At 35.5% G+C, this 16,818-nt stretch overlaps 1 protein-coding gene across 9 annotated transcripts in view; it reads right to left on the bottom strand.

The window, feature by feature from the left end:
* LOC125683673 (uncharacterized) overlaps positions 1–16,818 on the bottom strand; it is a 70,733-nt gene that overhangs the window by 26,583 nt on the left and 27,332 nt on the right. For 5 of the 9 annotated variants that reach the window (XM_056142671.1, XM_048925101.2, XM_048925104.2 and 2 more), the window contains 6 exons: positions 16,072–16,240; positions 4,510–4,713; positions 3,956–4,092; positions 3,543–3,640; positions 3,378–3,401; positions 1,477–1,499 (listed from right to left, as the gene is read on the bottom strand). In XM_056142671.1, coding sequence (XP_055998646.1) covers positions 1,477–1,499; positions 3,378–3,401; positions 3,543–3,640; positions 3,956–4,092; positions 4,510–4,713; positions 16,072–16,240 — 655 coding nt within the window. Of the gene's footprint in view, positions 1–1,476; positions 1,500–3,377; positions 3,402–3,542; positions 3,641–3,955; positions 4,093–4,509; positions 4,714–8,183; positions 8,569–16,071; positions 16,241–16,818 lie in introns of those variants that run through there. The other 4 variants (XM_048925102.2, XM_048925105.2, XM_048925107.2 and 1 more) reach the window with 3 other exon arrangements.

Here is a 16,818-nt window from a genome sequence, read left to right as displayed (position 1 = left end):
TGAAATTGACAACAGTCAGTCAAGAAATTGCATCCCAAAGTTGCTGCGTAAGAGGGAAGGAGTCTGAAATCCAATACACATCGTGAGTGTTTTTGTTTTGATTAATATATTTGCAGAAGTATCAGATATTTTAGCACTTTTTCTTCTTTTCACGTGAAACACGAAGAGATGTACTCCATGGGTGTTTTTCTCGGTTTTACAGGATATATTTATTCTCGCTAGAGAGGGATAATCGCATTTTAGCAAGAATATCTCGCTATAGGGGAAGTGTTCCCAACCTGTTTTATGATCCTTGTAAAGGGTCAATTTACCCCTATGCAACAATTTTGACGATTTGGAAAATTTACAGAGCCAAATTATGCCATTCATGAACCAATCTCCTGCAACACTTTTATTTTTGGTAGATTTTCTTTATCTACTAGAAAAGCCAACATTTTTAGCAGTACACCATAATTACCAAATACACTATTATTTCCTCTGATAAAGCAACCATTACAATTGACAAGTGAATTCTGTACCATTAGTCCCATAGAAAAGACATACAACAGAGAAGGTTTTGATTTAGCTTAATTACTTTCCAAATAAAATTCTGAACCCAGTAGCACAAAAGTTAGTTAAGTTAAACAATTAACATCTAGTTAACGCTGTACAAATATAAGAGTTAATGGCAAGTTAACTGTCAGTTACAGTTAACTAATCTCTGTGCAACTGGATCCCGGTTGTTAAGAGATTGCTAAGTTCCAATGTTTCCATAGTATTTTTGACCACACGGTACAGATATCAATTATTCAGTTTGATATAATGCTACAGTTTACCTCGTACTATATAGACTACGGTTAGTAAATGTGCTACTTACTGTGTTGTATAATCACTCTGTCGTGATGAAGCGGCCGATGTGCAATGTTAGTGGTTAGCAAGGCAATGTAGAAAGACAAGTTAATGTTAGAATCGTGTATAATCTTCATCCTGATAAACTCTCATTCAGGATTAAATCCTATTACATTAGTCGATATATTCATCATCAGTTTTTAATCCTACCTACAGTTATTCTACAATGTCTATTACATTTGAAAATATATTTTCTGCACAACTTAATTAAATTTTAAATGCAAGTTATTAGATATGCTCATAAGTGATTTCGCAAGTGAAGAGAATTTTGTTTCATTCACTTTTTTGCATATGCCCAAGTCCTAAGATCCAAGGCATTTACTACTTTATATTGTTATAGAACAATTTACTGCTTTATCTTGTTAAAGAACAATGTCCCACAGATGTAGTGTACAAAGCACGCCCTCACCACTGGCATTCAAACCTATATATACAGCTAATCACATGTACCATTCCTAAAACAGTACTTTTGGGGGGAAGGGTTGGGGGCAGGGCCTTAAAACATGAAGAGAGAAGTTAAATAATACTCTACCAAGGTGTTTTGCTGAAATCATTGGTAGTAAATAGGCTGATAGCCTTGTAACTCACCCCTCGCTGGTGAGATTATTCTCCTGAAAAGAAATTCAAGAAAACAGTTAGCTGGGTTGAATACAGATAATGTATATTTCACTTGTGCTTTTTAAAAAGGAGGAAACATTTTACTAACTTTCTGAAAATCTTCAGTGCTAAATCTTAATATTAGAAATATCAAGAGATAATTTGTTACCGCATAAATGTGAGCTTGTGACCTTTGACATTTTCATCCTAATTGTCATAGATTTCATCATTTTTGACAGATACACTTCAAGTGAAATTTAAACAGTATTGGAGATAACATTTGCAAATGATTCCTTATCACATGAACCAGTGACCTTAATCTTTTGGCCTCAAAACAGTAGGGGTCATCCTTTAATCATGAATACTCATCATGTGACATTTCTTTGAGATTTAATTCAGGGGAAACAAATGTGTTATAAACACAGAGACAGACAGAACCAATCTTTCAGCCAGAACTTTCACTGAAACTGGGACAAAAAAATTTTTAAAAAATTTCAAGAGCAGCCAACAAAACATATGCCTGCTTATAATACACCCAGCCATCATCATTTGAATGGATGATGCATTTATTCAATCCCCGGAACTCAGAACTTTTCTCTCTGTTACACTGCATTCAGTGTAACGGAGAGAAAACCACAGGTTCCGACGGTGCAGCTATTCGTACTGATTACAAGTGGATAACAAAATCAAATCGGCGATAGATGGTCCCATTTTCACAAACCATAGCTCTCATTCTACTTTAAGTCAGATTATAGAACCAATAATGAACAGCTCACATAAAGCAGACAGTTTTCTTTCTTCAATGATGTATGAATAAAATGAAATTAAATACCTGTAGTTCTTTTGGCAAAATATGCACTTAGAAGAATAAAGGGGGTTGGGGGAGTGCAAGTGAATACATATTAAAGCTTTCATGAAGGAAGTAATCATGGGAAATTGAGTACATGGAATGGCAAGTCTAACAGGCCAATTTTGTTCATCATTGGATTAAAAACATAATTGACATTTAAAATAAAAAGAGTTTCTTTTCACTGAACAGTAAAAGATGAAAAGACTGAAAATGGTGCTTTCAGGTACAATATGACACAGCAGGATAGCATGACTATGTCTGGCAGCAAAGAGACAAAGGGCAGCATTTAACATCCACCTTAAGATGACGACAAAATGCAGTGTTTAAATTACGATCCATCCACCTTAAGATGATGATAGAATGCAGTGTTTAAATTACGATCCATCCACCTTAAGATGATGATAGAATGCAGTGTTTAAATTACGATCCATCCACCTTAAGATGATGATAGAATGCAGTGTTTAAATTACGATCCATCCACCTTAAGATGATGATAGAATGCAGTGTTTAAATCACGATCCATCCACCTTAAGATGATGATAGAATGCAGTGTTTAAATCACGATCCATCCACCTTAAGATGATGATAGAATGCAGTGTTTAAATCACGATCCATCCACCTTAAGATGATGATAGAATGCAGTGTTTAAATTACGATCCATCCACCTTAAGATGATGATAGAATGCAGTGTTTAAATCACGATCCATCCACCTTAAGATGATGATAGAATGCAGTGTTTAAATCACGATCCATCCACCTTAAGATGATGATAGAATGCAGTGTTTAAATCACGATCCATCCACCTTAAGATGATGATAGAATGCAGTGTTTAAATTACGATCCATCCACCTTAAGATGATGATAGAATGCAGTGTTTAAATTACGATCCATCCACCTTAAGATGATGATAGAATGCGATCCATCCACCTTAAGATGATGATAGAAGTGGTAACCATACATGTATACATATAACACAGCGCAGCAGAAAAATGGGTTCAAGACAGATATCACGTGCAGCCCTGTTCCAAACAGATTTACCTACCCTGGAGGGGGCGCTCGACCATTTCTGATTGGACAAAAACATTTTGTATTTATATTCACTTACATGTCTCCAAATCACACACTGAGTACTACATATTTATGTTATTTTCTATTCCACAACACACAATTTAGAATTATCAGACTTCATTCCCAGTGGAGTACTTACGGTTCTAAGGGAGGTAATGCAGAGTAATGGTGAACGGCGGGCTGAGGGGGCGGGGACATCTGATAATGATGGTGGTGAACTGCTGGAGCAGGTGACCTCTGTAACAAAGGGAAGATAATCATTCACGAATTCGAAAATGAAACAAAATCTCAGTCAGTAGATTCAAAGGTTAAACACATCAAGGAATAAGAATACTTAAATCTGATCATTACAAATCACCATTCTTTCAATCACTGTATGTTTCAAAATGTCATCCCAATGGAATTTAGGGACTTGTTTGCAAATAATTTAGTCTCCAAAATTGATCAGGTCTCAATAATTACATTGTGTTTGTATCGGTTAATCTCGGGTATCAAGAGAGGCTAGCTGTCCTAAATGATCTGTATCACTGAATATTGATAACGTTCACATACCACTACTGTAGGTTCTGACATGTAAGTTACGGGGGCTTGTGCCCCTCTGTTGCCCCCAGGTAAACTGTGTAACATCATCTGTTGCACCACCAACTGATGCATCTGGTGGTTCTGCATCATCATCATTTCCATCCAATCTGGGGGGAAAAAAACCCAAATATGAAATATGAAGAATAATCCATCATAGATATTCTCATTTCCAAGAACCATCATGAGTCAGTACATGCCTTAAAACTGTATTAATGGCCGAAATTTGCATTATAGCAAGATATCTATCATGTTTATATAAAAAATACTGCTTAATAAGAATTAAAATACATATGACATTCCATGTTAATTTCCATAAAATTCCCCGCCCATTGACCTTTCATTTGCATGCAAGTGAGAAAGGATGAGGTACATAGCTATTGGATTCGGCCCCTTTTTCCATGGTCAACAAAAGCAATTCTACTGTACAAGAGTTCAAATTTTATACAAAGACACCACAAACGATGTTTTGTGGACAAACTTGATAGCGATTTGTAACATCACAAGCTGTTCAGCATGAAGCTTACCTCCTTTATTGAACATGCCTCCTTGTCTCTGCTCAGGCACCAGGTTCTGATAGACAGGCTGTGGGACTTGCTGTATGATATGCTGAGGGTAGCTCTGAGGGTAAGAGGGTGCAGGCAGCTGTGGGGGGTTCTGTATTGGGGGTAGATGATACTGTGTAGGGGTCTTAACTCTGTGTTCTATTATGTGCTTCACCTGTGACATATCTAAAACAGACAACAAGAGTATTCTTAACAGGTTTTTTTTGTGTTCTTTAATGTGCTTCATTTGTGACATATCTAAAAAAGACAACAACGAGAGTATTCATAACATTTTTTTTTTAAGTATCATATTCATTTATTGATAGTATTTTAAGTTAGCTATACATGAAACTATTTGTCAGATTTTTTCATTTGGATTTTGAATATGGAAATGGAAAGTTGCATCACTACTCCAAAATGTTTTAGCTTGAACCAAATCCGAGGAACACTAGGTACGGCGGTAGAGAGATTTGAAAAACCCTTTTTTTTACATTAAAGATTAGAACACCAATCTGAGCCTTCTTGGAATATGTTTTATTCGATATTTATATCACACATCAAATCACAGCAAAAATGGACTCCAAAATCTCTTATTTGCAAACAAAACACCTTTTTTATCATTCCAGAAAAACACAAAAATAATTGAGAGCTTGTACTTATCTTTTGATGGTAAAATCATACTTCATATTAGATACTTTATCAAGCCCTTAAATAAATTTAGTGATTCAACCTAAGCACTGAAAGTCTAGAACAAATACTAACAAAAGATAAATTACTGGGTTGTTTTTTTTTAAAAGTACATGTGCAATCCACATCTTGTATGTATCCCATCCACAGTGTATTTTCCCTTCTTTTTTTTAAAAAAAAAAAAAACCTTCAATAAAAGTGTCAACAAAAATGAGGAAAATGATTAAATCTACACTCCGCAAGACCTAGTCTCTGGTAATACGATTATCGTCACCATGGAAGTATGCATGTTTATATTCTGTGACCACAGAGTATCCATTCATGTCAACTAAAGGTTGGTTCAACACTGTCAATTCTATTTAAATTGCTGTCATTCGAATCAATAAGCAACAAAAGTTTTAATTAAATCGTATGTTAGTTTGCTGTAGTACAGAGAATACAGCGCAAACACATACAGTCGGAGCTTTCAAACATGCCTTATTACAATTTATCTTCTCACACTTACAATAAAATTATAAAATGGAAGGGGGGGGGGGTGTGTATGATTCGTATTCAAGAATGGATTCAAGCTGCCACCATTCAGACAAATTAGAAAATGTCCGGTATAATTTCTTCTGTTGTGAAATATCCCTGTGTGTCATGAAGTCACAATACTTTCTTACTTACAGTTGTAAAATGGGGGTTTGTCGTCTGGGGAATTTGAAATATAGGGGACTGTACATTTACAGTGGAATCAACTCCCTTTATTCGCTCATTTGAAAATGTTGAAAGCCCTGACTTTTGTCTTTAATGTAACAAAATTACAGACAGAAAACATTTTCACAACTATCCGGGGTGACAAAAAGGCTTTAGTAAATTTCCATATTTTGAACTTCCTCTCTTAAGGTCATCTTCGATACTGGCTTACACCTAATCTTTTTCTTATAGAAAATACTGAAATAATCATTTCCTCTTTTTCTTATAGAAAATACTGAAATAATCATTTCCTCTTTTTCTTATAGAAAATACTGAAATAATCATTTCCTCTTTCTTGTGTGATCTGATACTCTTTCATTATGTATCTTATATATCACCAGTTTCATCACATAAAAAAATCCTAAAAGTCTAACCAAACTAGAAGTATGAGAAATAATGATCAACACGCAAAATCTTTTAATCATCAGAGGAAATTTGGTCTACCTTAATCTTATTGACAGTATTTACTGTGGATTCATGTCCAAGGAGTCACTTAAACTTCTTTATGCCAAAGCTACAGACGTTGCCTTCAATGAAGCTAGTTTTTTTTTGTTTTTTGTTGTTGTTTGTTTGTTGTTTTATTGCCAAACAACAGTAAACCAGTTTATTTCCATAATTGTCATTCATTTGAAATGACAAAATTCAAGCAATTAACATATAAAAATACTGGAAGGCCGATCTGAACACATATTCGTTGTTATATAAAACAAACCATCTATAGGCCCAAATACTGGCCAGATCACATACATCATTTACACGCTGCCTCCCAGTATAGAAATGATAAAACAAAGGCAAAAAAAGGTGGCCATAAATATGCCACCAACAAAGTGGATATATAGATAAAATACTATGTGGTATAAATCTAGCTGGGGTGGAGGTGGGTAGCGCAGAAAAATAGCAGCCACTCTCAACATAAAACAAAGAATAATAAAGATGCTGGACACCGATTGGTCAGTTGTAACAATCTGGAGCCCCCTATGGAATAAATACTAACATCCTAATCTACATCAGAAACATGAGGGGCTCAAGAAGGTTAATCAAATAAGTGTAATTAATCAAAAAGAACTTTACTTTAAATAATTTACAACTGTAAAATTTTCTAATTTTGTGGAATATCATTTTTGGTTTGGTCCGCAGTTACAAGATTCCACTGCATTGCATATGGTTAAACATGAAAATAGTTAGTTTACATACTTCAAGTCCACTGGTATGAAATTACACAGATTTTATGTGACCGTAGAAATAAATACCACATGTAGAAATGTACATTTACAGTATCTGGTTTGTGAAAGGACCAAATTATTTTTAATACATGGAGTTTATGCTGCAACTTAAGATGAAAAGCATTTTTTAAAAATCAGCATATATTTATAATTCATGCCTATACTTCAGTGAAATTTCAAGGTCCTTCAATGGCATGGAAAGATTGTGACCTTGAACTCGGGAACTGACAAGTCAGAAAAGGCCGCAATAAATCTGAAAATTCAAAGGAGTAATATACTGTGTTTATTATCTTATTAATAAATTCCAAGTCCCATAACTCTGTAAAGACAAAGCAGATAAATCTGTAGATGAGACCCTCTGCCTAATCCAAGTATTACATATAAAATTTAATTATTAAAGTCTTCCACAGGAAACGTAAGTTATTGTGTGCCATTAAGTCATGACAGAAAGTGCTGACTGATGGAAGACAGTGAGACGGACAGTGACTATTATAGGACACCTGCCATATGGTGGACGCCTAATTAACCTTGACACAAAAACAAGGACTGCAACAGCCATTCCTGTGTGTCATTGTATAGTTCCACACAAATTATCAAATCTCAATGCGTCTAATGTAGGAGAAGAATCTAGATCTATCTTCAAGTTCTTTTTTATCATAACTGCAATTGTACGTCTCTGACATTTTGATTTAACTGCAGTGATTGTTTTCTGAGTATAATGTAAATTAGATATTGCCTTCCTCTATAGAATTTGATGTTCAAGAGACACACTATAGTTCCATCACAGCAAAACTTAAATTACAAAACATTTATTATATTAACTAAGTTAAATTGGACAAGAGCACAGATTAAAAAATTTCAGTTTGCATATATTTTTCATCAGATATATATTTTAGATACCAGTAATCAATAAATTCTAAATGAAAATCAAAAAAAAAAAAACCATAAAATTTCAAACTCTTGTTGCCATAGAAACCTGACATTAAGAGAGTAGGCCAATAAAGTTCCTACCTTGGTCAATTTGACCATGTTGAACATAATCTCTAACTATATCATTGCCAGCTTCTATCACCCAATTGTCCATGCCATTGGCAGCATGTTGAGAAGAAAACTCAAATGCTCACACAAATATTTAACGGGAACTATCACTCCTCAGAAGAAGCTAAGGAACAGCTCTCAACAAGTCTGAAGATTTCTTTTACTCCTTTGGGATTTGCTTCAGTGGTTTTTCAAAGAGGGGGCTCCTTTGGGAAAAAGTTCAACTTGGCTGATCTGAAGATACCTCCCTGTGCTGAGCCAAAACACAAATACCATCTATCGTCTGACACTTGTTACCCAACTGAGATTTACTGTTTTCTAATGGAACTGAATATGTAAATTTTGCCTTGGTTTAGCATTTAAAAAATATCATAGACTTATGCTTGTGTGTTTTTCTATTCGTTCCAATCCAATCTTTGGTCGCCATGGCAGGGTCTTTAGAAAGTGAAGGTTTTTCTGGTAGTGTAATATTTCCTTTATTTGGTATACATTTTCAGGGGTTTTTATTTAGCAAACAATAGAAGATAAAAGGTGTTAAACATCTCAATTCTTAAGAACTACATACTGTGAAGAAATTCACAAAAGTTCGAATTCCCTGTGTTCCACCTGACCAATAATAGAGCTTCTTACATGACAAATAAACGTAGGAATTCTAAAGAAAACATACATCAATACGCTTTCTTTCATGTGAGTGGGGTATTGACAGTTATTGAATATGATGAATACATACATTACCCCTATTTAGAGATAACACCTAATAACTATTAATTCGCTTGAAGTGTTAAAAATACTTTTAACCCCCTAAACAGAGAGTGCTGTATCATAGACTCAAATAGTGATAATGGCCAAATCTAGTAGCTCTAGATACCAGACATGTCTCTGCTATCCATTTCTCTTCAAGATGGCTAATTTATTGAACAATTTAACTGAATTAGCTTTCACAAAACATGACAAAGGCTTATATACCTGTTCACGATGATGGAAGAAATCAAGGATTTATTACTCATGGAGGGACATTATAATATTACTCACACTTGAGATGGCATTTTGTAAGATCTGTGAGATTATGTTAAACAATCAAGATATTTGAACAACAAAGCAGGTTTATATCTAAAGCACATGCCACTGAAATTCAAGAAATATATGATGGCTGCCACTGTGATGTCTACAAACACCACTTAATCAAGGACACTTGAAACAAACAAGAAATGGATATACATGTACATATTTTTGGTTTAATTAGTTTTGTTGTAATCAAAATACAAACATACAATATTCCTTAAAAGAAAAAGGGATTTGTAAATTTTTTATGATGTTGAAATAATATATCACCCTTTCCTATATATATGTTTGGGATTTTTAAAACTTAAGAAATCAAGGGAATAAATAACATTCAATAGAGTTCATATATTACTGTATAGTTTTCATCAGTTTTGAAAAAGAAATTGTCTGTAGAAAGTGTCATTAAATCACTATAGTAAACTTAAACATGTATTTTAAGCTATATTCAAGTGTACAATGCCTCGATCAGCACTAGTTCTAGCGACTATTTTCCACATTCCCAGCAACAAATTCAGATTAACCAGAATTTTAAAACTGATTTTTTTTGTTCACATGTTTGGGTGCTTTATAACTACAACTTATAGTCTAAATATGATGTAACTAAAAAAACACATAGTGGGACAATGATAAATTTTTAAATTCTTTTTAAAACCTAATAACTGGAAAGCTTTGTGGTGTTATTATATTTTTATTTTTAACAAAATGCTTTAGAACTGAAATATGCATTATGACTTTGCGTATATTGATCACAGATTGATTTCAATTATCGTTTTTCTTCAGCATTGTAATCATTTCTTCAGTATTGTAATTATAAGCAGCATTTGAACTTGTACAAACTAACACACAATTCATTTCAGAAAAGTGTGACATAAAGTGCACTGATAGTATTATAAAAGCTAAAAATAGAGCCTGTTTGAAGCCCTGACCTACTTCTAGATATAACTTTTGTAATAATTGAATAAAAGTACTAGATATATTTTACATTTTCAATTTAATTTTCCTTTATTTGTTGTTGAGTAAACATGAAGTCTGAATTAATATACATTTTGTGCCAAAGTCAACTTATACACACAAAGCCAATGAATACTCCTCTGAACATGATAGAAATTCTAAAAATCCTCCTCTGAACATGATAGAAATTCTCAAAATCATCATTGCCTAGACCATAATTGCATTATCATGCATTTAAATTCTTTCATGAACTCATGACTCTAGGCATTCTATGCAATCTGCATTATAATCCTCAGCAATTGTCACAGGTTTTTAATGGGGAATATCATCAAGCTTTGTATACCGTTCTAGGTTATAATCACCTTTCATTACCACTTTTATGTGTAGTTGATTCAAGAGATAGATAAACATTTCTCAGTCTGTGAAACTAGACCTAAATACAAATATACCAAAATTAGAGTACCTAACTAAATACTGGCAATTATAGAATCCTCCATATCTGTCTCAGTTACTTTTTTTATGTCTCTTTGAGAATTTTTCACATATATAGATGTCTCCAGTTGTAAGTGAAAGGACACAAATTTTGACCTCTACATGGCAATCAAAGACCGAAACAGGAAGGCTTCTTTAACCTGCCATCACGTGCCACAACAAGGGACCTTCAATCTTAAGGTCTCATTTGAAAGACCCACAACTAACCTCTAAATCATGAAATGCTGAGCACTTGGCAAAGGAGCAGTCACTACTTAATTTGACATCATAGGTTTAACAAGGCCAACAATACAAGTGGGGATCAATCCCATAACCTCCAGCTCAGGCAGCAAACAGTGTAACCGCTCAGTGGGGATCAATCCCACAACCTCCAGCTCAGGCAGCAAACAGTGTAACCGTTCAGTGGGGATCAATCCCACAACCTCCAGCTCAGGCAGCAAACAGTTGTAACCGTTCAGTGGGGATCAATCCCACAACCTCCAGCTCAGGCAGCAAACAGTGTAACCGCTCAGTGGGGATCAATCCCACAACCTCCAGCTCAGGCAGCAAACAGTGTAACCGCTCAGTGGGGATCAATCCCACAACCTCCAGCTCAGGCAGCAAACAGTGTAACCGCTCAGTGGGGATCAATCCCACAACCTTCAGCTCAGGCAGCAAACAGTGTAACCGTTCAGTGGGGATCAATCCCACAACCTCCAGCTCAGGCAGCAAACAGTGTAACCGCTCAGTGGGGATCAATCCCACAACCTCCAGCTCAGGCAGCAAACAGTGTAACCGCTCAGTGGGGATCAATCCCACAACCTCCAGCTCAGGCAGCAAACAGTGTAACCGCTTAGTGGGGATCAATCCCACAACCTCCAGCTCAGGCAGCAAACAGTGTAACCGCTCAGTGGGGATCAATCCCACAACCTCCAGCTCAGGCAGCAAACAGTGTAACCGCTCAGTGGGGATCAATCCCACAACCTCCAGCTCAGGCAGCAAACAGTGTAACCGCTCAGCCACTGGGACCGGTGTGTGTCTCAGTTCTTTGATTTTTGTGTTGTCTACATGACATACCCCCAATCTTTAGGTCAGTTAAGAGTTTTTTTTACTGGAGCCTCATTTCAAAGTTATAGCCAAAACATGAAGTGTAGCAGACAGACAGCCAGACAGATGGACGGACAGACAGACAGGCAGACAGACAGATAGACATTGGAATTGTCATATTTGCTTAGTACATATACCCTCCCCTTTGTTCTAGGAAGTTTCAATGCCACTCAACAAATTCTTTATATCCATATTTTGGCATGTGATAGAGTTTCTTATCTTGGCATAAATACAGGACCTCTACTGATTCAGAACTGTCATGCTAGAAAAGCTAGGTTTTCAGCTCACTGACTTCATTTTCAGTATTTTATAAGTGAACAATGGTCAGTGAAAGATATCGATAATATGAGATCAGAAGGTTAAAAATCAAGGTCATGAGATATTTGGTCAAGTTAAAACAAAAATATCTATAGATTTTGGGCCATGGGTTAAAGGTTAAAAGATCAAGGTCAACATTGCATGCTATTAACCCGAGGTTACAAAAGGGCCCTGCATGACATTGTAATTTTTTAAGTTTACTCTACATAGTACCTTGAGTCTGATTATAATAGCGGTGATCACTGTCATACTGTGAGTTAGAGATCTAGATAAAACTGTAATCCAACCCATCTGTCAAAAATCGGAGTATCCACTAATAAATCTAAGCTGTTTCAAAAGGACTTTTCAAATCTGTTTACCAGCCTAATGTGCAGCGTCTTTCAGACACCACATTCAATCTCTATCTATACAAGGGTATTTACTGGAGTTACGAAACCTCAATGTAATGATTTGGATCAACATGCACATATGTAAGAATCTCAAGCAAGTTGTGTCTTGCTTTGCATACCTACCTGAAAGCTGTTTAATGCATTGTTAATAAATGGCATGAAAAAATAACTTTGATTATCATAACGCTAAAGATCTTGATCTCTCTCAACAGTATGTACCAAGAAAAAAAAAGGAAATACGAGAGAAATCTAACGTCTGAAATCAATGACAGCTGAAAACTGCTCCTATTTATCTACCTCCAGATGTAGTTTCACAAGATTCAAGATGACTGAAAATGTTTTTGTTGTGTACTAGTGATGTACCAGGGAGGCATTCCTTTTTTTTTTTTTTTTTTTTTTTTGGTCTCCTTTTAAATCAACTTTGTCAAATAGAAAATTTTCTCAACAAAAGATTCACATTCCAATCAACATAAAAAAGAGATGAATTGGTCTGTACGTAATGCTGTTACCTGTACGTAATGCTATGTTACCTGTACGTAATGCTATGTTACCTGTACGTAATGCTATGTTACCTGTACGTAATGCTATGTTACCTGTACGTAATGCTATGTTACGTAATTAAGTTTGGGTGTGATTATAGCTGTTTGATTATAACACTGTAGACTCATAATCCATATCACACTTCACAATTCAAATTCTTTAAATATTTTGAAAGTTTAGCATTTGATATCTTATCTCAAACATTTAAATTTGCAGAAAGCGAAATTCTTTTGATCATGACTTTTATAGAAATTTGATGTTTTGTTTCAAATATCCCAACATATCGACATTCTAATCATATTTTGTATTTTGACTATTTCAGTTTTAAATTTAAGGATCTAAAATCTCAAATTTGTGAAATGATTTGATATTTTGACCTTTTATAACACATATCTGATAATATTAAAAATCAATACAAAAGGTTGAAATATCAAAGTTTCTTTACCTTTGTCTCTATAAACATTAGATGTGTAATGTGAGGAGAGCCCCTCTTTATCTTTGTCTCTATAAACATTAGACGTGTAATGTGAGGAGAGTCCCTCTTTACCTTTGTCTCTATAAACATTAGACGTGTAATGTGAGGAGAGCCCCTCTTTACCTTTGTCTCTATAAACATTAGACGTGTAATGTGAGGAGAGCCCCTCTTTACCATTATCTCTATAAACATTATAAGTGTAATGTGAGGAGAGTCCCTCTTTACCTTTGTCTCTATAAACATTAGATATGTAATGTGAGGAGAGCCCCTCTTTATCTTTGTCTCTATAAACATTAGATGTGTAATGTGAGGAGAGCCCCTCTTTACCTTTGTCTCTATAAACATTATAAGTGTAATGTGAGGAGAGCCCCTCTTTACCTTTGTCTCTATAAACATTAGACGTGTAATGTGAGGAGAGTCCCTCTTTACCTTTGTCTCTATAAACATTAGATATGTAATGTGAGGAGAGCCCCTCTTTATCTTGGTCTCTATAAACATTAGACATGTAATGTGAGGAGAGTCCCTCTTTACCTTTGTCTCTATAAACATTAGATATGTAATGTGAGGAGAGCCCCTCATAATCTTTGTCTCTATAAACATTAGACGTGTAATGTGAGGAGAGTCCCTCTTTATCTTTGTCTCTATAAACATTAGATGTGTAATGTGAGGAGAGTCCCTCTTTACCTTTGTCTCTATAAACATTAGATATGTAATGTGAGGAGAGCCCCTCTTTATCTTTGTCTCTATAAACATTAGATGTGTAATGTGAGGAGAGCCCCTCTTTACCATTGTCTCTATAAACATTAGATGTGTAATGTGAGGAGAGCCCCTCTTTACCTTTGTCTCTATAAACATTAAACGTGTAATGTGAGGAGAGCCCCTCTTTACCTTTGTCTCTATAAACATTAGATATGTAATGTGAGGAGAGCCCCTCTTTATCTTTGTCTCTATAAACATTAGACGTGTAATGTGAGGAGAGCCCCTCTTTACCTTTGTCTCTATAAACATTAGATGTGTAATGTGAGGAGAGCCCCTCTTTACCATTGTCTCTATAAACATTAGATGTGTAATGTGAGGAGAGCCCCTCTTTACCTTTGTCTCTATAAACATTAAACGTGTAATGTGAGGAGAGCCCCTCTTTACCTTTGTCTCTATAAACATTAGATATGTAATGTGAGGAGAGCCCCTCTTTATCTTTGTCTCTATAAACATTAGATGTGTAATGTGAGGAGAGCCCCTCTTTACCTTTGTCTCTATAAACATTAGATGTGTAATGTGAGGAGAGCCCCTCTTTACCTCTATAAACATTAGAAGTGTAATGTGAGGAGAGCCCCTCTTTACCTTGGTCTCTATAAACATTAGATATGTAATGTGAGGAGAGTCCCTCTTTACCTTTGTCTCTATAAACATTAGACATGTAATGTGAGGAGAGCCCCTCTTTACCTTTGTCTCTATAAACATTAGACGTGTAATGTGAGGAGAGTCCCTCTTTACCTTTGTCTCTATAAACATTAGATATGTAATGTGAGGAGAGCCCCTCTTTATCTTTGTCTCTATAAACATTAGATGTGTAATGTGAGGAGAGCCCCTCTTTACCTCTATAAACATTAGAAGTGTAATGTGAGGAGAGCCCCTCTTTACCATTGTCTCTATAAACATTAGATGTGTAATGTGAGGAGAGCCCCTCTTTACCTTTGTCTCTATAAACATTAAACGTGTAATGTGAGGAGAGCCCCTCTTTACCTTTGTCTCTATAAACATTAGATATGTAATGTGAGGAGAGCCCCTCTTTATCTTTGTCTCTATAAACATTAGACGTGTAATGTGAGGAGAGCCCCTCTTTACCTTTGTCTCTATAAACATTAGATGTGTAATGTGAGGAGAGCCCCTCTTTACCATTGTCTCTATAAACATTAGATGTGTAATGTGAGGAGAGCCCCTCTTTACCTTTGTCTCTATAAACATTAAACGTGTAATGTGAGGAGAGCCCCTCTTTACCTTTGTCTCTATAAACATTAGATATGTAATGTGAGGAGAGCCCCTCTTTATCTTTGTCTCTATAAACATTAGATGTGTAATGTGAGGAGAGCCCCTCTTTACCTTTGTCTCTATAAACATTAGATGTGTAATGTTAGGAGAGCCCCTCTTTACCTCTATAAACATTAGAAGTGTAATGTGAGGAGAGCCCCTCTTTACCTTGGTCTCTATAAACATTAGATATGTAATGTGAGGAGAGTCCCTCTTTACCTTGGTCTCTATAAACATTAGACATGTAATGTGAGGAGAGCCCCTCTTTACCTTTGTCTCTATAAACATTAGACGTGTAATGTGAGGAGAGTCCCTCTTTACCTTTGTCTCTATAAACATTAGATATGTAATGTGAGGAGAGCCCCTCTTTATCTTTGTCTCTATAAACATTAGATGTGTAATGTGAGGAGAGCCCCTCTTTACCTCTATAAACATTAGAAGTGTAATGTGAGGAGAGCCCCTCTTTACCTTTGTCTCTATAAACATTAGACATGTAATGTGAGGAGAGCCCCTCTTTTACCTTTGTCTCTGTACGGGTTATTGTTGTCGTCCCTAAATGACTGGTTCCGATTAAAGTCTGGCAATGAGCGTCGGGATGGAGGGGGAGGGAGGGGTGAAGGGGTGTAACGTCGTCTCGCACTGTGTGATCTGGGGCGCCGACCGTAATCTTCATTGACTAACTGCTGATGCTACAATGTACATGATAAAGTTAATCTCATTGGCTGAGAATAAAGTTACAATACTTAATACGACATTATTCTAACTTCTTGCTGACCATTACATAGTGAAAGAAACATGACAGATGTACTGGTATGATTTTGATAACTCAGGCTTTAATCACACTACCTATGTATAGGAGTCACTAGTTCCTGTTACTATGAAATTAATTCTGTATACAGTTTAATTTTGCTAAAACTGTAAAAGTACAACTACAATGAATGAAACCTAAGTAGAATGTATTGATAGACTGAACATACCAACCTTGAATTTATCAGTGTGTGAAAACAGATTTGGACAAAAAGCCATAAAAATAACCAGTCGTAAAAAGCTGCATAGTTCCATCAATGTTTGTCAGTGATAAATTTATGCTATTTCAATGGATTTTATTTCTTAATATCAAAAACCACTGACCTAAGTTTAATTTGACATAAAATCTTATATCTTACAAAATATAAAGAATAAATGTCTGAGTTATTTGTATCAATGGGGATATATAAACAAGAAATGTTTTAGAAACATATCCCCTCCTTCGAAATATTGAAATGGG

The sequence above is a fragment of the Ostrea edulis genome, chromosome 6, assembly GCF_947568905.1.
Source record: "Ostrea edulis chromosome 6, xbOstEdul1.1, whole genome shotgun sequence".
In the NCBI taxonomy this organism is placed as follows: Eukaryota; Metazoa; Mollusca; class Bivalvia; order Ostreida; family Ostreidae; genus Ostrea; species Ostrea edulis.
Note: the sequence above shows the minus strand (reverse complement) of the source record. Positions and strands in the feature narration are given on the sequence as shown.